General features: G+C 43.7%; 1 protein-coding gene across 1 annotated transcript; it reads left to right on the top strand.

Annotated features, from left to right (window-relative positions):
* The first annotated feature begins 104 nt into the window (after nucleotides 1-104).
* socs7 (suppressor of cytokine signaling 7) lies at nucleotides 105-24393 on the top strand. The gene is made up of 9 exons (XM_056280881.1): nucleotides 105-1654; nucleotides 2116-2177; nucleotides 3923-4027; nucleotides 7539-7670; nucleotides 10443-10588; nucleotides 13870-14038; nucleotides 16119-16247; nucleotides 22875-23010; nucleotides 24273-24393. Exons 1-9 carry the CDS (start codon nucleotides 105-107, stop codon nucleotides 24391-24393), a joined length of 2550 nt encoding a protein of 849 aa, XP_056136856.1.
* The last annotated feature ends 1362 nt before the right edge of the window (nucleotides 24394-25755 follow it).

Genomic DNA, 25755 nt, shown 5'->3' with positions numbered 1-25755 from the left:
GCGGTTGCCTCTCTCATTTTTTTTTATTATAATAGGAAGAGAGATCCATGGTCGCTATGTGAGGTGCAGATCGCTCTATTCCCTTCGCGAACTGAGGACTAATTATGAACAACGCGCAAGATATGTCGCCCGATTTTGTCTTGATGCGCCTGGTCTCCGCGGCCGAAGATGACCGCCTGGACGAGGAAAACGGTAATTTGTCGTCGGGCGGAGTGGTGGGAGGACTGGGTAAGGAGATCTTGGCTCACAGCGGCATAAAAGGAGACCCGTCGACAGGCCTCCCCCATACGGTGAACAATGCCCAGCCGAGCGGCGGGTTAACGGCTGCACCTGACACCGCAGCGATGGCGACCGGAGCGTCGCTGTCCGGTACTCCTCATCCTCCTCCTCCTAATCCTCCTCAACTGAGCGCTCCGGAGGCCCAGGGCTTCGAGTTCGCTCCCAGAGGCGGCCTACGGCCTCAGCTTCTGGTGTTTCCCAATTTAATGCGGGACGCTGATGGGCTTTTGGACCGCGAATCGGACCGAGGGAATCAGGACAAAATCCCGGGCTCGACCTCCTCTAACACGAGCCTGCCTTTGCCTTTCAATAACAACGTTGTTCTGAGCCCCGGCGGAGCGCAACAGCAGAACCGCTTGGACCAGACCTGGAATATGGGGCTGCTCCCCCAGGTGGTGGCCGGGGAGATGGAGGGGGGTGCGGATGTATGTCGCCGACACCGTCTGATCACCTCCCCTCCGGAGTGGCCCTTGTTGTCGGATAAATCCGGTCCTCTGGTAACCATGGAGTCCAAATGGAGCTGCGCGGCGGGGGACCGGGAGGGAGCCGTCTTCGAACTGGCCCGTCGGTTCGGAGAGCTCGGGGTCAGCGCGGTCCCGAAAATGTTGTTCAAAAATGGGGAGCTGGCGCAGTGTTCGTGTCAGGGGCCGGCGGGAGCGGGGATGGAGCCCGGAGACGACCCGACCGAAACCAGCGACGCCTTGTTAGTGCTGGAAGGTTTAGGGGGCGGGGATGTCGCCAGCCTGGGCATAGCGGGGGAATGCCCGGAGGACGCGACAGATGACGAGAATGGACGCCGTGCGTTTTTGCTCAACAGAAAGAGGGAGATAGTTCAAAAAATGTCCGGGGCTTTCTCCCTTGGCAGCTTTCAGGCGGAGCTGAGCAGGCAGCAGGTGGAGGTGATGGGCCGGGAGCCGCGGGCGGCAGCGGCGGCGGCGCTCATGGACACTCAGGTGTGTGGCGTCCACGGAAACGTGAACGACCGCAGCTCTCATGTCGCCGTGGGAGATGTCGGGGTACTTCTCAGGGACCCGGACGTCTCGTCGCTGTCACCGACGCCTTTACAGAGTTGTACCAGGGCGGCCAGCCCGAACCCCAGCCGGGCATCCACCCCTCGGCGGCGGCCCGAGCGGTGCGCCAGCGCGCCGCGGACGCCCACGGACCGCGGAGGCGGCGTGGACAAAACGCTCAAGATCCCCGCCAAGCCCAGAAAGGGGTCGTTAAAGAATCGCTTGAGTAAACTTTTCCGGACTAAGAGCTGCAGCGGCTCCAAGCATCTGCTTGACAAGAGGCCCTCGGTGACCTGTTCGGTCTCTTCCGCCGGAAGTCTGATGGATGTGGCCAGCACAGGTGGTGCTGAACAGGACGTAGACAGGTGAGGAGTGTACTACTGGTGTTCACTGAGGCGGCGTCTAACAGGGTTTGTTTAAACAAACATAAAAGCTCCAAAAACATCAAATACAAAGTGTTAAATACCAAAAAGTCCCAGTATTGTCTTACACACATCTATTTATCTATCTATCTATCTATCTATCTATCTATCTATCTATCTATCTATCTATCTATCTATCTATCTATCTATCTATCTATCTATCTATCTATCTGTCTGTCTATATGTCTATCTATCCGTCTATCTATCCATCTATCTATCACTTTCTTCATTTTTTAACAAAGCATAATTCAGGACTTCCCCCTCAAACTAATTCTAGTAGTTTTCTCTGCTTCACACTGATGAGCCCTGTATCTAACACTGGTAGTTTCTGCTATTCTTCCCTGTTGTTTCTCTCTCTTGCCCCCCCCCCCCCCCCCGGCATTCTCCCTTCCCTCTAGCCACAGCCAGCCTCGACTGACCAGGGCCCATAGTGCCTTCTCCCCCACATCCCTCTCTGCCTTCACCGGTAAGGGATACTGGCTCATATGGGTCTGTGTATATATCGGTTGACGTCGAGTCAGGTTTATCACAATTTCAGCCATTTAGGTGAACAGATGAAACAAATTGGGGTTCTAATGGGCAGCAAGAGGTTAACAGTAAACATCTAGTGGACAGAAGCAGCAGTCCTTGACATTACAGTGCATGCAACGGTGGTAATATAGTGCAACATTACAATACAGTTATCACAGAACAAACCGTTCACTGAGTGCAATATGAAACCAGAGCAAACTTAAGGACAGTGCATGCAAGTATTGTAGTATATCATGGTCTGTACTGTTAAAATTGAGCTATATCAGTGTATACCAGGAGCATTTGCATTTTGCAATATGAATATTTTCTGTAGAAGCCCTTTGAAACCAACGCTCGGGATATTCTTTGAGGCAGCGTTTTATGTAACGAGACCGTAAAGATTCTCCGAGATTGGTTAGCAGTCTCTGTAGCCAATTTAGTAAGTCTGTAAGTATGCTTGGAGGTTGTTTCAAGTACAAACCAAAGAGTTATGGCGCAAGCACAGGAATCAGATATAGGCCACTTTGAAAAGTAGATGTGAACAAGCAAGCGGTCAAAGAATTCAGATGTAGGCAAAATATCAGAACTGGGCATCAAGACCTGTGGTGTAAATGTAACCTCAGCGACCTTATTTACATGTGGCATTACGATGCCTTTGTGAGCCAATATCAATTCCATTGTCCTTATTTGCGTTAAACATGTAAATGTGAATGCACCTGAGAGATGTTGGGGAGTGGATAGTTGTGCGATTGTTTAAACCATCTAAGGGGGTAAGTTCCACACTCATTGTGGTCGCATGTTAGCTGAAAGTCAGACAAATCTCTTGTCTCTACTCCTCCCAAAAAATTATGGCCCCTGAGACGTCCAGGTAGCATAGCGGACTATTTCGTTGCCTTCCAGCATGGGGATCACCAATTCGAATCCCTGTGTTACCTCAAGCTTGGTTGGGCGTCCCTACAGACACAATTGGCCGGATGTGGGTATGTGTCCTGGTCGCTTCACTAGCGCCTCCTCTGATCAGACAGAGCGCTTGTTCGGGGGGTAGAGGGAACTTGGGGGGGAATAGCATGATCCTCCCATGTGCTACATCCCCCTGGCGAAACTCCTCACTGTCAGGTGAAAAGAAGCAGCTGGCGACTCCACATGTATCGGAGGAGGCATGTGGTAGTCTGCAGCCCTCCCTGGATCGGCAGAGGGGGTGGAGCAGCGACTGGGACGGCTCAGAAGAGTGGGGTAATTGGCCGGATACAATTGGGGAGAAAAAGGGGGGAAATCCACAAAAAAAACCCAACTAGGATGAATGGTATGTGGAAAGTTAAGGTCTGTATCATAAGGGTTGTTGAGAGGGCTTGGCCCCTCACAGATGGTTGGACTAACACACAGGTACCTAACAGCCAAGTTCATCCAAGTACCTGAGTAATAGTATGATGTAATTGAGATATGTTTTAGAGTTTAAAAAATATATTTATGCTCACAGGAGCAACCTCATTCTGAGCTAGAAATATCCGTGGTCAGCGTTTTTTTCCAAACCCACATCCACAGGCATCCTCGTGGAGCCATATAGAATCACCCAGAACGTCACAAAATTTCAGGAAGTCACAGAAGCACAGTTCCATAGATGACACTGAGGCCTTCTCATTTTTCACCTATTATTGCCCTCTCCTCTCTCTCTGGTTTTCCTCTTCCCTGGTCTTCTGTCAGGTGAGACCGTTTCCCTCTTGGATGTGGACATTTCCCAGCGAGGCATGAACACGCCACATCCGCCGACACCTCCGCCTCCCCCACGCCGAAGTCTCAGTCTGCTAGGTACCCGACATTCATCCCTCACTCCCTCCCTCTTTCTTTTTATGTCATGACTCTCTCATGTTCTGTATTTGGTGTTATCTTTCTCTCTCTCGCTCTCTTTCAGTTTTCCCCCTTTTTTCACTTTTGGCTTATTGTGCTCCGTTTACCTCGTTCATTTTTAAGCGTCTGACTTTCAGCCTTTCTCCACTCCTGTCTGTTATCCTATCCTCTTGCATGGCAACACTCCAGCTCTGTCCTGTTGAACCCAGTGTGAATATTCTGGATATGCCGGCTGGCTGTGTGTGAAGTGATGATGTCAGTTCAGCTTCTTCAGGGCACTGTACATCCGCATCCATTGACTTGACTTCTGACTTTGGCTATTCTAAAATCAGTTGGACCACTGGATCCCACATGCTAATTGCTCCAGCCTTAAAATTTGTTGCATATCTCAAGTGCAGATGAAACATGCTGGAGTTGTTGGATATTTTGAAAACTTTCTATATTTAAAAATGATATCATGATACCGGCCATGGCACTGATGTTGTGTTATCCTTCTCTGACACATCAGTTTTTCTTGTAAAAGTTGTATCTGGCATGGTCTTTAATCTGGCCTGCACAGAAGCCATATTCTTCTCTATGTACCCATGTACATAATGGTTTTCACGCTTCTTCTTGCCTGTTTTAATCTCTTAAAAAAAGATGCATTATCAGCAATTGATATTGGCATGATGGCTCATGATGTAGGGTGACACGATGTAGGGTGGACAGCAGTGGAAAGAGCTGGAAGGGTCATTGGCAGAAACGATCTTAAAACGGTGTTTCCTACTCTTTTTTTTCTGTCACAGCACACCACTACCCACTATGATAGAAGGATTTCGAAATTCCAACACAAAACCTTATTTCCACCAGTAAACATATGAACTTATTTCATTTTTTATATGAATAATTAGTTTTTAAGTGGAATTTGATTTTTTTCCCCCCATGGCTAACCACTTGAAAAACTGCATTAAAACTAAACTGCGGCGTTTTCCATGAAAACAGATTTGGATTGGTTTACAGTCATAATTTCCCCTGTGCAGACGTAAAGGATGCTGTTAGACCTGACTGACTATGTGGACAAATGTTATTACCTTCAAAGATGTTTGGAAAAAAGTTTAATTTTTAATATGTAGAATGCTTTGATGTTTACATTATAAAGGTCCATTTTTTTTAAGATTCTTTTGGCATGTCTGCTTTATTTGATAGTTATAGTAGAGAGAGATAGGAAAGGCAGGGGGAGAGAGGGGATGACATGCAGCAAAGGTCCTGTGTTGTATTTGAACCCAGGCCGCTGTGGTAAAGACTCAGTCTTGATATGTGTTACAAGCTCTACCATGTGAACTACCATGGTGCCCCAAGGGTCCAATGTTAAAATCTGGATTTCAGCGCAGCGGCTTAAAGGGAACGCTTCCATGGCGTTAAGAGTTTTTGTTATGGTATGGTGACCCACTTTGCTCAGTAGTGCTACCAGATGCCAAAAAGTCCACAGTTCATCTTTAGATTGTTAAAATCTAGGTGGTGTTAGCACTCTTTATTGGAACTTTAAGATCTACTAGAATTCATTTCAAGAGATTAAAAAAAGAAGAAGTCATAATCGTGTCATAATGAAAGGAAAAATAGTCAAAAAAAATCATTGGATGTTATTAGAGGCATTGTTTTCATCCTCATGCAATTTTCTATAGAATAGAAATGCCGATGAATCTGGAATGGAACTGCAGAGGTTCATAAGGTCCTTCCTATCTGGAAACATCATCACTGCGTCCTTAACAAACCAGTCTCTGATTCAATGCAAAACTTCCATCTGGATTTCCCCTATTGCACAAGAATGTAACAGTCCTACTTAAATAAAAGCATTACAACTAACAGGTTCACAAGAATTTCACAATTTTGAACTGAATTCAATTGTAGTTCTTTGTAAGCAGAGCATGGCCTACGACCCGAGAGGCCAGGAGGTATTTAGAACTTAATATTTCAGTCTAAAAATATGGCTTGGTAAAAGCTTTAATTGGTTGCTGTTTCAGCGTGTCTAATTTCCACAAATTTAACCTACGCTTAACTTGAATTAACATGCAAATTATGTTTTGCAACCGTATTGTAATTTTTAACAGGATTGTTGATATTAACTTACCCAAAATGTTAGTACTGCTCTTGTGAAAATATATCTGAAGCCCCTTGAGAAACTATCATCGTGGTTGTCAACATACTTAAATCAATTGGGGGAACAAATCTGCTTATGTTAATAGATAACATCATTTAATACCCTGATTTCACTGGACAATCAATGAATTGTCTGTCATCAGTCTGTCAGTTGGAGTGTTTTTGAATAGCTGCCTAGCAACATTGTGCAGGTTAGCAAGCTAGCTAGCTATCAATAAACAGTCTTATGAGCTCAGGGCCACGTCAACTTCCTGAGACTTGGCTATGCTCAGAGGTGTGCTGGAACAGTTAAAACAAATCAAATGATACCTCTAAAGTAGGAAAATGACACTCCTAACTTTAATATTCCATAATAAAACTTGTCTGACTGAATTAAAATCATTGGGCGTCATTCATCAATTGTTTGTACTTACAAATTTGTTCTTAAACACCCATGGAATTATTTTTTACTCTCAAGATGGTCTGACAGAGCGAAGCCAGATGATTATTTTTAGTTCCTTCCCCCTAACATTTAATGTCTACCTCTTTCAACGAGCAATCACACAGGCTTGCAAAGAAATTAGTGTTAGCCTATTGGTGTCTAAATTCAGGGGTTACTCAGGTTCTACACTGGCCTCTGAGACAAACTTCAGGGCTAAAAAATTCCATGGGTGTGGAAGAACAAATTTGGACGTCGAATGATTGATGAATGAGGCCCATTGCCTCCATTCCCACCCATACTAAAAATACATGTACCATTAATACTGTAGTCCCTCAGACAATACTGGCCACCAAATGGTTGCAGCATGAAATATTTAATTTTGCAGCTTAGATCCAACAAGTATGAATTTCTCTGTATTTTCTTCTGAAAATTAGTTTGGTCAGTGATGTGGAAGTTCTCCAAGTCAGACAGACTCCATCAGAGACTGTCTGCCTCTGCAGCAGTGTTGAAAAAGACTGTTACTACATAGTCTTCCTTGAGTCTGAAATCCATTCCTTCCTTCCTTCCTTCCTTCCTATTTCTGTTACTTTTTCCACATTCCTTCTTTCCCCATTTCCCTCTTTTTTCCACCCGTCCTTCTTTTTGCTTTATCCTTTCTTCACCATTTCTTCCTTCCTTCATCTCCATCCTTCATTTTTGCTTTTTCTTCATCCATCATTTTTTTCTTCATACATCTTTCATGTTCTTTCACCAATCACTCGTACCTTTCTTCCTTCATCTCCATCCTTCATTTTTGCTTTTTCTTCATCCATCATTTTCTCCTTCGTTTTTTTCTTCATACATCTTTCATGTTCCTGTTCTCTTTCTCCAATCACTCATTCCCTCCTCCCTTCCTTCCTTCTTTCCTTCTTTCAGATGACATAGGTGGGCCGCAGCCTGGGCCTTTCTTAGTGAGTGTCATGGGGGCGTCCCTGCAGTCCCTCCCCCTGCCTCTTCCCCCTCCTCCCTCCTCCCACACCACCATTCAGCACAGTCTCAGCCTCAATGGTAAGAGTGCAGGGGGCTATTGGGGCGGGGAAGACTTTTAGGGTTGGTTTCCTGGACACAGATTAAAACTGGGCCTGGATTAAGCTAAATTTTGAATGGGAGAGTCTCCCTACAAAAGTAAATTTAGTGCAGGATTAGGCCTTGTCTGTGTCTGGGAAACTGGTCCTTAAAGTCCTAATTGACTGGGGAAAGACTCTGCATTACACATTTAATGACCGACTTCAGCATAATTACAATTGTAAACAAGGATACTGGATATGACTGCTGTCATAGAAATGCATATACTGGTGTCTGGGTAGCATGGTGGTCTATTCCATTGCCTACAAACACGGGGATCGCCGGTTCGAATCCCCGTGTTACCTCTGGCTTGGTCGGGCGTCCCTACAGACACAATTGGCTACGTCTGCAGGTGGGAAGCCAGATGTGGGTATGTGTCCTGGTCGCCGCACTAGCGCCTCCTCTGGTCGGTCGGTCGGGGCGCCTGTTTGTGGGGGAGGGGGAACTGGGGGGAATAGCGTGATCCTACACGTGCTACGTCCCCCTGGCGAAACTCCTTACTGTCAGGTGAAAAGAAGCGGCTGGCGACTCCACATGTATCAGAGGAGGCATGTGGTAGTCTGCAGCCCTCCCCGGATTGGCAGAGGGGGTGGAGCAGTGACCGGGCCAGCTCGGAAGAGTGGGGTTATTGGCCGGATACAATTGGGGAAAAAAGGGGGGGAAATGCATACACTTGCAGATAAGCTTATATTTATCCAGAGTCCAGCCGTAAAAATCAAATTTTTCTGATGTTATCGCGACGATTCTGGCGGCCAAAGGCTTGATCAGGAGGCGAGCGTTTTCTATCTTAAACCACCACACATTGCAAGATAATGTGCCAGTTGTCCATGGTGACCTGTTCTGTTTTACACAGACCAGTGCAGACTTGCCACGATCCTCAAAAACTAGTCATTATGGCCAAACCGGGGTTATGGTCATCTGGTGTGTTCACAGCTCGGTTGTGTACCATGCTCAGAACTGGGAGATGGCCAAAAGTTAAATCAGATGTGTCAGAGGTGTTTCTGAAATGACCAAAAGTTTGTGAACACTGACATTATAATATTTTCACTATGGAAAAGAAACAGTATTATTTTGTAAGCAATGTTTTTAAGATGAATTATCATTTGAAAAGAAACCTGTTATAGGTAATTTTATTTTTTGGTAACTGCCCTTCGTTATGTTATTGTTTTTCGAAGTAATATTAACAAATAATTATCCGTAGTCCAAATTTTCTCTCAAACGGGCAAGTATTTTGGACGAGCAGGTGTCACATTGTTCAGACAGTAGTCTCATTTTGCTATAAAACTCTTCGTTTAGGTGTCATTTGCTCTGGAATTGCTTGTAATGAATGGAAGGAAAGAAAAGGCTTGTTTCTTTACAAGTGATGCTTGAGGCACCTGAAATCCATCATCATTATGAAAGGGTTTTTGTTATTCCTGGAAAAGTCTGAGCAGCATAATGTTTAATGACGTGGGTCCTGGATAAAACAAAGATATTATGAGACTCGCCTTGTTCTACAAGGGAAAATACGGTAGCTACAGGGACAGGTCTTGGTGACATACTAGCTGTATTTCTATTACGCTACTTCATGCAAGTATTGGCGCTTCTAACATGAAAAGCTTAATAAAGACAGAGGTTTTTAAGTTTTTGGCCGGTTTTCACTGCTCGCAGTTCCCCATCGTTGAACTTTGTGTGAAAATGAAAGGGCAAAACTGCTTTGAAAGCGGAAATGATGCTATTTTTCCCCCCTTTACATGGAAGGTGAAATGAATCTTGGCACAGTTTTCTGTAGATGTGACCGCCCCTTGACAGTGAGAGGGGTGCCATGTGTAATTCTACTTGAATCCTGACCTCTATAATGCAGCAATGTCAACGATGGCTCCAGAAAAAGCAAGACAAACAAACTCAAATAGGAAGGTAGCAGATGTGCAGCGCTTTTGCCGACAAAAGCGATTTACCAGAGTCCTCAGTATATATTTCTTTTTATCAGTCACGACAAATCAGCCGTCCTTGCTCTTGTGTTTCTGAATACAGAAAAGGGAGGAAGCAGTGTGTGTGTGTGTGTGTGTGTGTGTGGGGGGGGGGGTTAAGTAATTTGTTCCAGCCAGAACCATTCAGCAACACCTGCTGATATTTACTAGTCATATTATACTTCAGGAAAGCTGAAATACTGCACATGGTACATTTAAAAAAAACCCCAAAAAAACAGGTAACAGAGGTTATCTAATTTGTGTTTGAATGTTTTTTTTTTATTCTTTTGATATTTGTATGGAAACATAGCTATTCAAACAGTGGACTCTGAACTATGTGAGAATAAGAAGCCTGTATGCAGGTTTTCATTCCAGCAAATTAAGTGAAGACTGTGCAGTAGTCACATAATACTGCATTTTGCTTTTGCCACTATGTGCAAAGATAGTTATCGCCAAAATTTGTTTTAGCCCCATACCAACTTGATATTTTCCAAAGAAATAGATTCTCTTAGATTTTTAGATAGACACTTGTAGTCTTGCCACATTAAGAATGATGTCTTATATCCTGTGTGTTTGTTTATGTATCCCAACCAGAAAAAAATCTTATACGTGAAAACCCGATATGAGTGAAAATAAAAAACTTGACTTGACAACGCAACTTGACTAGACTCGAGGTCCTCCAATGGCACCTGACCGGCGATCGCTGCAGCGGACTACACAAATCCTTCTTTATGTGACCAAACGTAACAAAGTGTGTCTGTTTTAGATGCGTTCCTCCGGGCCTTGCCTCATGCGAACCTAATGCAGGCGGACACCCAGCCCCCAGCCAGGCTGGCCCCGCCCTCAACGCTCTGCCCTTTGCGGAGGCCCGACGCCAGCAACTTCACTGCCAGTCTGAGAGAGCTGGAGAAGGTACGGTGCAATGTGTGCATTTGCATTTTCACGTGCTTCTGCCAAAGAGACTGTGGGACTTAGCATTTGTGTTCATGCATGTTGTGATTGGAAATAAGGAGAGGGTCCAGATCAGTCAGGCCCACCTGGGCCACCAGCTGGTCCTGATGGAAGGACCAGCTTGAGCCCTCCGTCCTGCATCACCTGTACTGTCCTGTGTTTGTGACATGGGGGGAGGGAGAGAGTGAAAGAGAGAGAGAGGGGAGATTGAGGGTACGTTTACACAGCAGCTAAATACAGACACAATAATGCTAGACACAATTCGGTTGCCTACCAACATGGGGATCGCCGGTTTGAATCCCCATGTTACCTCCGGCTTGGTCGGGCGTCCCTACAGACACAATTGGCCGTGCCTGCGGGTGGGAAGCCGGATGTGGGTGTGTGTCCTGGTCACTGCACTAGCGCCTCCTCTGGTCAGTCGGGGCGCCTGTTCGGGGGGGAGAGGGAACTGGGGGGAATAGCGTGATCCTCCCACATGCTACATCCCCCTGGTGAAACTCCTCACTGTCAGGTGAAAAGAAGCGGCTGGTGACTCCACATGTATTGGAGGAGGCATGTGGTAGTCTGCAGCCCTCCCCGGATCGACAGGGGGGTGGAGCAGTGACCGGGAGAGCAGCAACTGGGATGGCTTGGAAGAGTGGGGTAATTGGCCAAGTACAATTGGGGAGAAAAAAAAGGGGGAGGGTAAAAAAAAAAACCCCACTAAAGCATCCAAAGTTGCTGTCAGTGTTGGTTTATCACAGCCTGATGGAAAAGCTTACGCCTCCGGTTGCTTGATTAGTCAGGTGAGATAAAAAAAACACTTCCAGAAGCTGCTGAAGTCACCGTCTTTGGTTTGATCTAAGGTAGCAGGCGTTATTCATGGATACGGCGAGACTGGCTGATAAAGAGAATTATCTCTGTTTACTTGTTTATACACGCAGTGCTCATTTCAGTCCACTCTGCTGTAATGTCTGCAACACAATTTGAGATTCACTTGCATTAGTAAACACAGCTGTCAGTCCCAAACACTGACAGTGTGAACGAACGGAGCCAGAGAGAGAGAGAGAGAGTGAGAGAGAGAGAGCATTCTTTTCTACAGGAGATCTAATATTCAGCATCCTGTGCTAGTACAGGACACCACCGAGCAAGAGCAGCTTTGATTCAATGCACAATAATGACTTTTTGATTGGATAGAACGAGACATAACCAAGGCTCAGCGTTTTCGGTTTTTATTTTTCAAAGCCATCCAATTCAATTTCGTCACAAGAAGACACTGTTACATAACCTCACACAAACAGGAACAACTTTTGGATCCGTGGAAACATAAATCCGGGTGAAAATCCGTTTAAACCGATCTGCTCCTTTTGAAAAAAAATCTGGGTATTTTTCGATGAAAATCGGAAAAAAACGAAAACGCTGAGCCTTGGACATAACTCAGAGAAAAGGAATTTGTGAGAAAAGATGTTATTTATAAAACTGTCAGGACAATGTTTTTTCTAAACTCTCCCTAAACTCAAATACGGCCGTCATAAGTGCCCCGTATGGGTAAAATGTTTTGGAAAACCACACTTTCAACTACATAAAGTTGAAACTTCATAAATCAACAGGTACATTAACATCAGCTTAAAAAGTAAATTCAGGGTGAATCAAATCAGCTGCAGCCATTTTTGTCAGATGTTACAAGAAGCACTTTTCATGCTACATTGAATGCGGCAACAGGTTTGGACATGTGTGGAGGAGAGATGCTGGGTATATTGGGAGAAGGATGCTGAATATGGAGCTGCCAGGGAAGAGGAAAAGAAGAAGGCCAAAGAGGAGGTTTATGGATGTGGTGAGGGAGGACGTGCAGGTGGCTGGTGTGACATAGAGAGATGCAGAGGACAGGAAGAGATGGAAACGGATGATCCACTGTAGTGACCCCTAATGGGAGCAGCCGGAAGTAGTAGTAGTAGTAGTTTAATGCAACAACAAATCGCATATGATGTCATGTTGCTTACCTTTGCTGTTACATGAAGTAATTGTTGCAATTCAAATCATTCTCAATGACCAGTTAGTTATATTTAATCCCATTTGATATGGCTATACCATTAGCTAGCTAGCTAGCCCAAGATTTTAATACATGTGAGACAACAGCTAACGCAATCTCTGCTGGAATAGCAAATATTGGGAGCACGTCAATGTTCCCTCAACCCTGTTTCATTGAATTTACCTAAATTTAACCTAACCTACCTTAACCTCAACCTCTACCTAACCTGACCCTGAACCCAATGCTTTCATAGCTAACCTGTTCAACAGCTAACCAACAGGGCTGAGGGAACATGTGGCTGACCCTGCAAATATTTCTAACTCTAGCTAGGGGGTTAATGTTGTTGATCAGCGTTGAGTAAAAGCTGTATAACATTGCAATGTTAGACAAAAAAATAAAATAAATGGACTTTTTGCCTAGCCTGCTGTGGCATACAGCTCTTGATCAAATTCAGTGAGCATTAGCTATAACGCTAAATGAATGGGTTGATATATTTAACTAAAAATGCTTTAACTAACAAACCATCATCTAACCACAAACGTAGATTTTTTTTCATAAGCGGAAGATGTCTGTATGTTGATGAACATCATTATCTGTATTGGGAAGATGAACAGCTCTCAGATGGTTACAACTAATTTGCTGCCGTGTTGGGGGCAAGATGAAGATGGTGTCGGACGAGGCAATTAAGGAGCAATTCAATGGCAAGCAACAAAACTGCTAGTGTCTTTATTGTGCTGATGTGTCACTGGAATTATAATAGTCATCTTGAAAGTTCATTGGACATAGAAACAGTAGCTAAGGGAGGTGAAGCATTTGCAAATGGTCAGTTTTCTAGTTGTTACTATTGTAAATTGTATCTCCAGGTATCATTAATGTGGATGCTGAATGTGACTCTGTTGGGCTCCTACGAACTGTTCTATTAAGGATTTATTCATATTATTATGATATTATCAATATTTTTATGTTGTGTATTAATTTAGAAATGTAACTATCATATTTTCTTAACCCAGCCACTGAGAATGCACAAGCAAGTGCATTCTTAGTTATAATTCATTGGTTATGTTAAATAATAATGTATAAAGTGTGGTTTGGTTCTGAGGTCCTATTGACCACTAAATATTTTTAACGAATTATTGATATGTTTTTACTCTTTTTCTTATTTTCTTAAAATGAAATGATTGTATTTTATTACCATGACATTATCATTCACTTAACCTGATAAATCTGTATGCAGTGCGGTTGGTACTGGGGTCCTATGAACTGGGAGGATGCTGAGATGAAGCTGAAGGGGAAACCAGATGGTTCCTTTCTTGTCCGGGACAGTTCTGATCCGAGATACATCCTAAGCCTGAGCTTCAGGTCCCAGGGAGTCACACATCACACACGTATGGAGCACTACAGGGGTGAGACATGCACACACACAAGTTGAGTCATAAATGCAGCATATGTATGGAGCACACAGGGCAAGTGACATGAAAATAACATTTTGGTTGCACACATTCACTTGCTGAGCCACAAAATTATATGCACAATATATATTGGTGTACAAAACACAAGCACAAATCCATATGGTTATGGACATATACCAGATATGTATCACACCTGTGGTATGTTTTTATATATGCACGTATGTATTATATTAATTATGTGGTATATTTTTTAGATTTGCGCAAACATATATTTTCACTTATTCCCAGTTATGCATTAATGAGTTCACCCAGTGAAAGAAGGTACAGCCTGGTAGTAATACGCTGAAAGACAACTGATGTGAAAACGCTGGTATGCAGGAACTTTTAACACAAGGGTTACCACGAAACACAGTGCTCTTTAATATTGTGGCAACAACACATTCCAAGTGCATCTTTTCTCATGCCGCTAAAGAGGTTTTACCAAATGGAGACAGTGCAGGCTGTCACCAAGACATTGTAAGACAACTTTTACAAACCACCTGTGGACAGAACCTCCTTACACCAACAGTATCATGAACTCCCAAGGCAGGGTGTTGTCAAATATTGCCAATATCAGCATATTCCAAGACATGGAAAGAAACAAGTGATGCACACAGGGAGGACATCAAGTACGCAAGGGGGGGGGATGTACCAGTGTATAAAAGGAAGGGACTGAGCTTGCAAAAGTCAGTCTGCTCTTGAAACTACCTGGGTTTGTTGCTGTTGTATGACTATATACTGCTGCAAGGACTCAAGATTTTCAGTGACTCGATGTTTGACTTTCTGGAAATCAGAAGAACCAGGGGAGGCCAAGGATTAAAAATCCTCCGACACACTATAGAATAACAGAAGATGTTGTGTACACAATAACGTGGCAATTTACATAAGGGAGCACACAAAGACGCCCAAATGTTCACTGACTAATATAGTAATCCCTAACAGTACATGCATATCTGAGGTCTTGCGCACACAGTCACACACACACACACACAAACACTCATGTATAGATAAACACTCACGCACACCTAATGCACAAATACAGTTCTAACTAAATTAGTCAATCACTGGGTAAGATCCATACGACCATGCCTGCTGCAGACACATTCATCATGCAGATGATGCAAACCCATACCGACATGTTCACATGAACACAGTCATGTTTGAATTTGGGTCAGTAGACAGACCTCCAGACAAACATCCATTCTCCAATGGTGAGATCACTGGCTCCTTGTCGTGTGCCACCGAGGAAAAAGAATATGCAGGATTTCAACACTCGCCCAGCACTGCATCAGTTGTGAAATGAGGTAGAATGTGGAAATAGAACGACGACTGCGCACGTCTTGGGCTTTGATGCCACATTGTTCAGGATTGTTGGTTGTCATCGCAGTCTCATACTAACAATTTAAGAAATGAAATTTTAACGTGTCCATGAACACTCACCTGTCATGCTAATATATTACATATCCATATCGATAATCACATCCTCTAAGGTGTTATTGTTTAAAGCCAAGTTAATTAAATAACAAAAAACTTGCACAATATTTAGTTGCTAGTTATCTTTGCCAGCGCCTGGGTGGTGTTGTGGTCTATTCCGTCACCTACCAACATGGGGATCGCTGGTTTGAATCCCCGTGTTACCTCTGGCTTGGTTGGGCGTCCCTACAGACATAATTGGCCTTGTCTGCAGATGGGAAGCCGGATGTGGGTATGTGTCCTAGTCGCTGCACTAGCGTCGCCTCTGGTCGGTTGGGGTGCCTGTTCGGGGACTGGGGGAACAACAGTTACCTAGGGAGTGAAAGTTAACATTTTTTGAAATAGTGGTGAGCATAGGCCAATGCGTGTCCTTAGATTGTGTTGCCGTCATGATTAAATTGCTATTAGATATTTCTCACAAACACTCAAACAACATCGCATTTTTTGTAAGCCAGAGGACAAAAAAAAAAAAACTAAACCCTGAAAAACAGTAAGCCAATGAAGGTAGCAATGTAATTTTAGAGCAAAAATCCTTACATACGTTTCCTTTGGCCATCTCTAGGGACTTTCAGCTTGTGGTGTCATCCTAAATTTGAGGACCGCTGCCACTCAGTAGTGGAGTTCATTGAGCGAGCCATCATGCATTCCAAGAATGGCAAATTCCTCTACTTCCTCCGATCCAGAGTGCCAGGTAAAATATATAAGTTACGTGTTCGTAGGAAACCCAACCTGATCACAAAATAAATGTGATTTGCTACGAGAGAGAGAGCTCGATAAATGGAGCAAGAGATGGAATGTATGTAACTGTACATCTCTGAATGTGTATATCTGTGTGTGTGTGTGTGTGTGTGTGTGTGTGTGTGTGTGTGTGTGTGTGTGTGTGTGTGTGTGTGTGTGTGTGTGTTAGTGAGCATTTGTGTGCATCTTAAAAAATATTTCAAAATATGATTTTCTGTGTTTTGTTTTTGTTTTTAACAATTACATGATAATTTGGGGTTCAATTCTGTGTATTTTACATGTGCATGTCTGTATTATGTATGTGTGTTGATTCCTTTTTTTGCATGTTTGATTTTTCTGTTTTTATCTGTATTGTTGAGCGTTCAAAAAGATCATTAAGGGGCTCAATATTAAACTGCCTGGCTTATGTAATTCACAAATTGACTTCAGTGTCGACACATTGTGCACAAGCCAACAGAGACTGACAATGGACACAGTAGCCTAGTATAGAGTCTGACAGGGGGTGGAAATTATTCAGCATGTTACTAAAGCCACTCATCAGTATGGCAATGTCCCTGTTCTGGCCGTGTCCTGGGGGTTGAACATTGATAGGGTTTTTCAGTCTGATATCCCCATTTCTGATCATTACTGTGTGTTCTTTGATGCTCTTCTAACGACAGTCAAAATCATGACGGATTATACAATTCAAATGTGGTATCTAGACACTATATTAGAACTTGTGTTTTCCTGAGCTTATAAGTTCATCTGATCCATCTAGTTGTGGATGGAATGGTTGACACCTTAAATAGAATTTTAGTTTGTCCACTGAGCATAGTTACCACACCTAAAGTTAAAAAGAGGTTATGTCATGAAGCATCACCATGGAGAAATAGCTCTGTTTGTGAACTAAGGAGATCATGAAGAGCAGCCAAAAGGAAATGGAGAAAAACTAGACTTGAGATCCAACGCAGAAGTTACAAGGATTCCATCGCTGCCCATAACAATCTGTATGCACTGCAAGAACGACCCATTAAGAATAGTAACAACTCTAGAATTTTATTTTCCATTATTGACCGACTGTTAAATCCTACTCCTAGTGCTCACCTTCTCAGCTGAGCTTCTACTGCAAAATGCAAAGAGTTTTACTAAATTTTTAACAATAATATTTCAACCATCAGAGCTTGTGTGGTTTCAAACACTCGTGGCCTCTACTGTCATTCCTGCAAAAGACAGGTGACCGTGAGGAAATTCACAAGTGTTTGTCCTCCAGAATTTTATAAGACTGTATCTTAGGGTAAATCCTCCACCTGTCATCTTGATCCTGTCCCTACTGCATTTTTTAAGTATGTTTTTAGTTGTATCTCCATGGGAGAAGGTTGCTGAATATGGAGCTGCCAGGGAAGAGGAAAAGAGGAAGGCCAAAGAGGAGGTTTATGGATGTGGTGAGGGAGGACATGTAGGTGGCTGGTATGACAGAGGATGATGCAGAGGACAGGAAGAAATGGAAACAAATGATCCACTGTGGCGACCCCAAATGAGAGCAGCCGAAAGTAGTAGTAGTATAATTGTTTCTCCAGCTCTGTTATGAAAATTATGAATACATCTTTTGAGACTGGAATTTTCCTAACTGTCTTTAAAACTGCCATCATGAAGCCACATAAAAAAAAATTGAAATCTAGACAGTGGGGTTTAAGTAACTACGGGCCCATAGCTATAAGTCACTACTTGAAAAAGTTATTTGTAATCAAATTTGCAAGTTTCTGAATGAAAACAATATACCGGAGAAGTTTCAGTCAGATTCTAGAACCAATTACAGTACAGAGACTGCTCTTACTAAAATAGTCAGTGATCTGAGACTTAGTATTGATACAAATAAAGTCTCAGTCCTGGTTCTTTTAGATTCAAGCACAGCATTTGACACAATTGATCACAATATTTTCTTAAATCCTTTTGAGAACTGGGTTGGCCTCCAAATGTGCTCTCAACTGGTTCTGCACATACATAAAAAGGAGGACGTTTTATGTTAGTCTTGGGGATCATGTGTCAGAGAAATATGACATCTTTTGGTGTTGCACAAGGAAGCTGCCTTGGTCCACTGCTTTTCTCACTATACAGGGTTGTCATCAGGGAAGACAATGTTAGCTTCTATAGCTATGCCTACAATACACAATTATATATTTTGGTCTAACCAAATGATGCAAATTCCATTAGTTCCCTGACATCCTGTCTATCTGAAGTCAATAAGTGGATGAGTAATAGCTTCCTAAAACTAAATGAAGACAAGACCGAAATATTCTTACTTGGCCCAAAAGCCAAGAGGGACGTGCTTGTAGAAAGACTGTGGAATTTGAGTCCACAGGTCAAATCAGAAGTAATAAACCTCGGTGTCATTTTAGACTCTGATCCAACATTCAAATCCTATATTATTAACAAGGTGACCAAAATAGCTTTTTTTTTCCATCTTAGAAATATTGCCAACTTTAAGCCATTCCTAACCTGACCGGATGCAGAATACCTTATTCAGGCCTTCATTTCAAACAGATTAGATTAATGCAATGCACTCCTTACTAGTCTCCAAAATCAGTCAATAGGGTACAGCTAATTCAGAACTCTGCAGCCAGACTTATAACAAAAACAGAAGAGAAAACAAATCAAAATGCTGCCAAAGAAAAATTGTGCAATTATGGACCAGGAAGGTGAGGAAATAAAGAAATTGCTTGACTTAATGTCGGAAGAGATTACAACTATCTCTAAACAGAAAATGATAATGGATTTGATAGGAGAGAATGCGGAGAAGGATTAGGGGTGGCCATCTTGGAATGTCGAGTATCGGACCTGGAGCAGTATTCCTGCAGACAATCTAATTGTTAGCAGGTTTGAGACCCAGCACCGGTCATATGCCGGGGCTGCAGTAGCTTCGGGTGGAGAGCCCACCAAACCTGAACTGGACTCCCTTGAGCAACAGGTGATCACGTTGACAACAAATGCATATCTGTGGACATCAACAGTATTGAGGGATGTCATCCTCTCCCCTGCAAAAACAAAAGCGAGAAACCTGCAATAATAATTCGCTTTGGGATCAGACAAAAAAAATGCACTGCTCAGATAAGGGAGAAAGCTGATGGGATTCACTGTGTATGTGAACCAACACATGACAAAGAAAAATGCTGACATTGCAAGACGGGCAGTTCCTGAGAAAACAGAACAAGATGTGGACAGAAAACTGCAAGGTTTTCATTAAACTGAATTGGTCACCAGAGGAGGCAAAAGTGCAGGTCATGAGGGAGATTGCAGAATTAGAAAAGTGCCAGTGACAACAACTCATGGGAGAACAGCACACCAAGGTCATGATATAACTGAACATTACTCATTCAAAATGGGTGATTACTTGAACTCAGGATAGCTCACTAAGAGCATAGAGAGTGACTGCCTATGGCCTGGAATGATGATGGAACCTTATAAGGAATTGGATGGATAAAATTGTCAAACAGCAGGAAATGAGCCTTGCAAAGAAGGTAATATCATTTTTCCATTCAACAGCACTGATGACGATGAGATCAAGTGGATAAACTTGCAAGAAAGCTGCAGAGGGCTGGAAGGCCTTTATGAAAAGTGTGATGGTTTGAATCTCAAAACTTTCAAATACACTGAACATAATATGTATGAATTTGAACAAAATATTGACCCCAAGAATAATTTCTTCAACAACCTAAACAACAATTGCTGTCACGACACAGATGATCAGTTTAACAGGAAGGTTCAGACAGATCACGAAATGTCAATTGTCCACTTTAACAGCGGGAGTCTATATGTAAACTTTCTAAACATCAGAGAAAATTTAAGTCAATTCAAGAAACCCTTCAATGTTATGGCTATTTCTGAGACCTGGCTCAGCTCTGAGAAGGGTGTGGACTTTGAGTTGAATGGATACGAATTGACTTAGATGAATAGGGAGAACGAAAAAGGAGGGTGTGGGGCTCTGTCTGTGTATCTTCTTTCAGCTGCTCTCATTAGGGGTTGCCACAGCGGATCTTCCGTTTCCATCTCTTCCTGTCCTCTGCATCTTCCTCTGTCACGCCATCCACCTGCATATCCTCCCTCACCACATCCATAAACCTCCTCTTTGGTCTTCCTCTTTTCCTCATGCCTGGCGGCTCCATCTTCAGCATTCTTCTCCCAATATACCCAGCATCTCTCCTCCGCACATGTCCAAACCATCTCAATCTTGCCTCTCTTGCTTTGTCTCCAAACCGTCCAATCTGAGCTGTCCCTCTAATAAACTCATTCTTGATTCTGTCCATTTTTGTCACTCCCAATGAAAATCTTAGCATCTTCAGCTCTGCCACCTCCAGCTCCACCTCGTCTTTTCGTCAGTGCCACTGTCTCCAAACCATATAACATAGCTGGTCTCACAACCATCTTGTAAACCTTCCCTTTAACTCTTGCTGGTACCCGTCTGTCGCAAATCACTCCTGACACTCTTCTCCACCCACTCCACCCTGCCTGCACTCTCTTCTTCTCCTCTCTTCCACACTCCCTGTTACCTTGGAGTTGACCCCAAGTATTTAAACTCATATACCTTTGTCACCTGTACTCCTTGCATCCTCACCATTCTGCTGTCCTCCCTCTCATTCACGCATATATATTCTGTCTTGCTGTTACTGATTTTCATTGCTCTTCTCTCCAGTGCATACCTCCACCTCTCCAGGCTCTCCTCAGCCTGCTCCCTACTCTCTACAGATCACAATGTCATCCGCGAACATTATAGTCCACTGAGACTCCTGCCTGGTCTCGTCCGTCAAACTATCACCATTGTAAACAAGAAAGGGCTCAGAGCCGATCCTTGATGTAATCCCACCTCCAACTTGAACCCATCCGTCATTCCTACCGGACATCTCACCACTGTCACACTGTCTTGCCCTCATACATATCCTGCACCACTCTTACATAGTATTTCTCTGCCACTCCCAACTTCGTCATACAATACCACACTTCCTCTCTCAGCATCCTGTCATATGCTTTCTCTAAATCCATAAAGACACAATGTAACTCCTTCTGGCCTTCTCTTTACTTATCCATCAACACTCCCAAAGCAAACATTGCATCTGTAGTGCTCTTTTGTGGCATGAAACCATACTGCTGCTCGCTAATCATCACTACTCATCACATCATTACTTTACAGCACAGTGACCCAGTGGTTAGCACTGGTGCCTCACAGCAATAAGGTCCTGGGTTCGAACCCAAGGCCACCTCTGATCCTTTCTGTGTGGAGTTTGCATGTTCTCCCTGTGTCTGTGTGGGTTTCTGCTGGGTGCTCCGCTTTCCTCCCACCATCAAAAAGACATACACATTAGGGTTAATACTCCCACCTGTGCCCCTGAGCAAGGCAATGGAAAGAATAACTGGAGTTGGTCCCCGGGTGCTGCAGCTGCCCACTACTCCTATGCAACAGGATGGGTTAAATCTAGAAGACAAATTTCTTTGTAATCAAAACCAACTGTACAATGACAAAAATAAAGTTTCTTTCTTCTTCACATTTTTATTATTTTCATATTCATCAATGGTGCTCCATTTTTATGTGTCTGGTTTCGGTGGGTCATGTTTTAAAACGTCAATCTCTCGTGGTGCCATTTGTTTGATTGTTTGAGTAACTACATTGTGTTATGCAGGCCTACAATCTGCAAATGTATTTGAGCGTAACTGGGTCTCGTCCCGGGAGAAACTGACTGACTGTCATTTTGTCTGAGTAGCTACTTTGTGTTAGCAGATTCAAAATCTGCAGGAAATTAAGGTGAGCTTGATTTTATTCTGCAAGTGCTGTTCCAGTGAGTCTTCCCCCGTTAAACTAGTTGCAGTTATGAATTATTTCACCAGTTCGTTATTTTATTCCTTTATGCTTTTATCTTTTAATTTCCATTTTAACATTTTCTTTTCATCCTAGTTACTATTGAAATATTTCATTTTGTATTGTTTTACATACTTTTGAATTGCTTTTAATTTTCACTCTTTCTTTTTGATTGAAATTGTATTTTTTCTGCTTGTGGTTGTTTTGTTTTGTTTTTTGTTCTTTTTTTGGGGGGGGGGATTTTTGGAATTTCCCCCCCCTTTTCTTCCCAATTGTATCCGGCCAATTACCCCACTCTTCTGAGCCGTCCCAGTCGCTGCTCCACCCCCTCTGCCGATCTGGGGAGGGCTGCAGACTACCACATGCCTCCTCCAGTACATGTGGAGTCGCCAGCCGCTTCTTTTCACCTGACAGTGAGGAGTTTCGCCAGGGGGACGTAGTGGATCACGCTATTCCCCCCAGTTCCACCTCCCCTCCAAACAGGCGCCCTGATCGATCAGAGGAGGCGCTAGTGCAGCGACCAGGACAAATACATCCGGCTTCCCACCCGCAGACACAGACAATTGTGTCTGTACGGACGCCAGACCAAGCCGGTGGTAACACAGGGATTCAAACCAGCGATCCCCGTGTTGGTAGGCAACGGAATAGACTGCTACGTTACCCGGACGTCCTGGTTGTTTTAATTTTAGTTAGAGCTGCATCTCATACACGAGAGGTGCTGTATAAATAAAGTTATTATTATCATTGTTATTTCAGGGCTCCCACCGACCCCCGTGCAGTTGCTGTACCCTGTTTCTCGCTTCAGTAATGTCAAGACCCTGCAGCATCTCTGTCGCTTCTGCATCCGGCAGATGGTTCGCATCGATCACATCCAGGAGCTTCCGCTGCCCAAGTACGTCCTATCACCTCATTCCTATTGCTCGCTGTTTAGCGTCTGCTTGCCAAAAGTTAAAGAAATCTTTCACTAAGATAACGCTCACTGCCAAGGTTGTGTATTTGGGGTACTGCAAATTTGCTAACATTCCTGCAGCACTAATGAATGCATTTTAGTCTCATGATGTTCTTAAAGCCACAATCCTGAAGACAGTTTTTTTTTTGTTAAACTTACTGACTTGGTAATCGCAGTGTTGTCTGAGCACTCAAAATCCCAGAGATACAATATCCAAAATGACCCAGTCACCAGTGCTGTTGTGTAGCACCTTCCCTACCGCCAAACCAAATTACACGGTTGGACCTGAATTTTTCTTACTGATGTTGTTAGTACATGTCGGTAAGGGTCTGCTACCGGCTTGTGCAGTCGTATCTGATTGTTAAGACACAACAACTTCACTTCCTCTTCAAACTCACCTTTACCTGCCTACTTCTTATTCATTTGGCTGCTATGATAAAGATGTAAAAAAACTATGCACCCTGCCGTTGTTTATGAGAAAATCTTATCAGACACTAACCAGTAAAATAAGCAACTGCTAAAGGTGTCATGATTTAGATATTTGTAGATTAGCTATTATCTTAAATATGCCAGCAAGAGAAAATATGAAAAAGAACATTTTTCATATTGTAACAATCCCGCATGAATAGTCTCGGCAGCCCCTGGTTAACGGGTCAGATCCTTTAGTCGACTGGTTAACGTTGTCACTCACGGTGCGGGAAATACGGGTTTGCGTCCCAGCTGTAGCGGTGGTTCCTGGACTGCCCCCCTCCTAATTCGCTACAATATGTGAGCCCTCAGGATTGAAGTTCTCATATGTTATATTTTTAAAAAATTAAGTTCAGGTGTTTTTTGTTTTTTTTATTGACACCTAAGTCATTTTACACATACTAGGAAGTTGTCTTGGTGGGGAATGTCAACATAAAGACACAAATACATGAATAAAATGTTTGAAAGCTTACGTATCTGGCGATATTAATTGGAGGGCACCTATATGTCCAAGAATATTGAAACATAACTGTCTGATGTGGCAAATATCTAATGTCGAGTCATACAGCTTTTTTTGCAAATACAAATATATTGAGTAAACATGTTTGTTTTGACTAGGAATTTATTATTTTTGTACCCTTATATAGTTTGATTTTGTGACTGGTTCCAGGGTTTCTTTTTTTGTTCTTCTTTTTTTGCATTTGTATTTATTTATCTGTACCTCTGGCTGTCTCCAGACCGCTGATCTCCTATCTGAGGAAGTTCTATTACTATGACCCTGAGGAGGAGATGTACTTGTCAATCAAGAGCATCCGTCTGGGGGCGGGACCAGAGCAGCAGGCAGAGTCTCAGACGTAGCAGCAGAGGTCTTCTCAGCTCAAGTGAGTTATCTTAGACTCATATGACTCAGAGTAATTGGACCCTGTCATTACATCTTCTTCTCGCCAAACTATGAAATTTTGTCATTCACTGAGTGTGATTTTTTTAGGCACACTGGGTACTTAGTTCGTGTAATTATCCCCGCCAGGCGGATAATTTCAATTACAGGGGATAATTTCAAGTCGCGTTTGGTCACGTGTGTGTGTGTGTGTGTGTGTGTGTGTGTGTGTGTACCTACGTACCTGTAACATATACAATAATCCACATCGTTTTTCCTACCCATCAAAAACCATTAAAATTAGCCACTAAAAAAGCGTTGATGTTTCAGATATGTATTCATGCATTAGATATCGTGTTAAATATGCCAGCAATATGAAGTGTCAAAAAGACATTTGATTTGAAGGGATACACTGGCGTTTTTTGCATTTTTAACCCATTAACTAGGGTCTAAAAATATCATATAATTTTAATTTGTCTTTTTTTGGGGGGGATATCCCCCCCTTTTTTTCTCCTCAATTGTACTTGGCCAATTACCCCACTCTTCTGAGCCATCCCGGTCGCTGCTCCACCCCCTCTACCAATCCGGGGAGGGCTGCAGACTACCACATGCCTCCTCCGATACGTGGAGTCGCCAGCCGCTTCTTTTCACCTGACAGTGAGGAGTTTCACCAGGGGGATGTAGCAATGGGAGGAACATGCCATTCCCCCCAGTTCCCTCTCCCCCCGAACAGGTGCCCTGACCGACCAGAGGAGGCGCTGGTGCAGCGACCAGGACACATACCCACATCTGGTTTCCCACCCGCAGACTTGGCCAATTGTGTCTGTAGGGACGCCCGACCCGGCATTGTGGCGCAGTGGTTAGCATGGTCGCCTCACAGCAAGAAGGTCCTGGGTTCGAGCCCCAGGGTTGTCCAACCTTGGTGGGTCGTCCTCTGTGTGGAGCTTGCATGTTCTCTCCATGTCTGCATGGGTCTCCTCCGGGGGCTCTGGTTTCCTCCCACAGTCCAAAAACATGTAAATCAGGTGAACTGACTAAATTGTCCCTAGGTGTGTGTGTGTGTGCGTGCGTGCGTGTGCGTGTGTGTGTGGGCCCTGTGATGGCCTGGCGGCCTGTCCAGGGTGTCTCCCTGCCTGCCGTCCAATGCCTGCTGGGATAGGCTCCAGCATCTCCACGACCCTGAGAGCAAGATAAGCGGTTCAGATAATGGATGGATGGGACGCTCGACCAAGCCGGAGGCAACACGGGGATTCAAACCGGGATCCCTGTGTTGGTAGCCAACGGAATAGACCACTACACTACCCGGACGCCCCCATAATTTGAATTATTGCCGACAATCAGTT

Source organism: Lampris incognitus, chromosome 5 (genome assembly GCF_029633865.1).
Source record: "Lampris incognitus isolate fLamInc1 chromosome 5, fLamInc1.hap2, whole genome shotgun sequence".
Classification (NCBI taxonomy): Eukaryota; Metazoa; Chordata; class Actinopteri; order Lampriformes; family Lampridae; genus Lampris; species Lampris incognitus.
The sequence above is the reverse complement of the archived record's forward strand: the minus strand, read 5'-3'. Positions and strand labels throughout refer to the sequence as shown.

Bases quoted from the DNA above. Each gene is read 5' to 3' on its own strand.
- socs7 (XM_056280881.1), top strand. From the start codon at position 105: ATGAACAACGCGCAAGATATGTCGCCCGATTTTGTCTTGATGCGCCTG. The intron at 1,655-2,115 runs GTGAGGAGTGTA...CTCTAGCCACAG, and splicing joins GCTGAACAGGACGTAGACAG to CCAGCCTCGACTGACCAGGG. The intron at 23,011-24,272 runs GTACGTCCTATC...GGCTGTCTCCAG, and splicing joins CAGGAGCTTCCGCTGCCCAA to ACCGCTGATCTCCTATCTGA.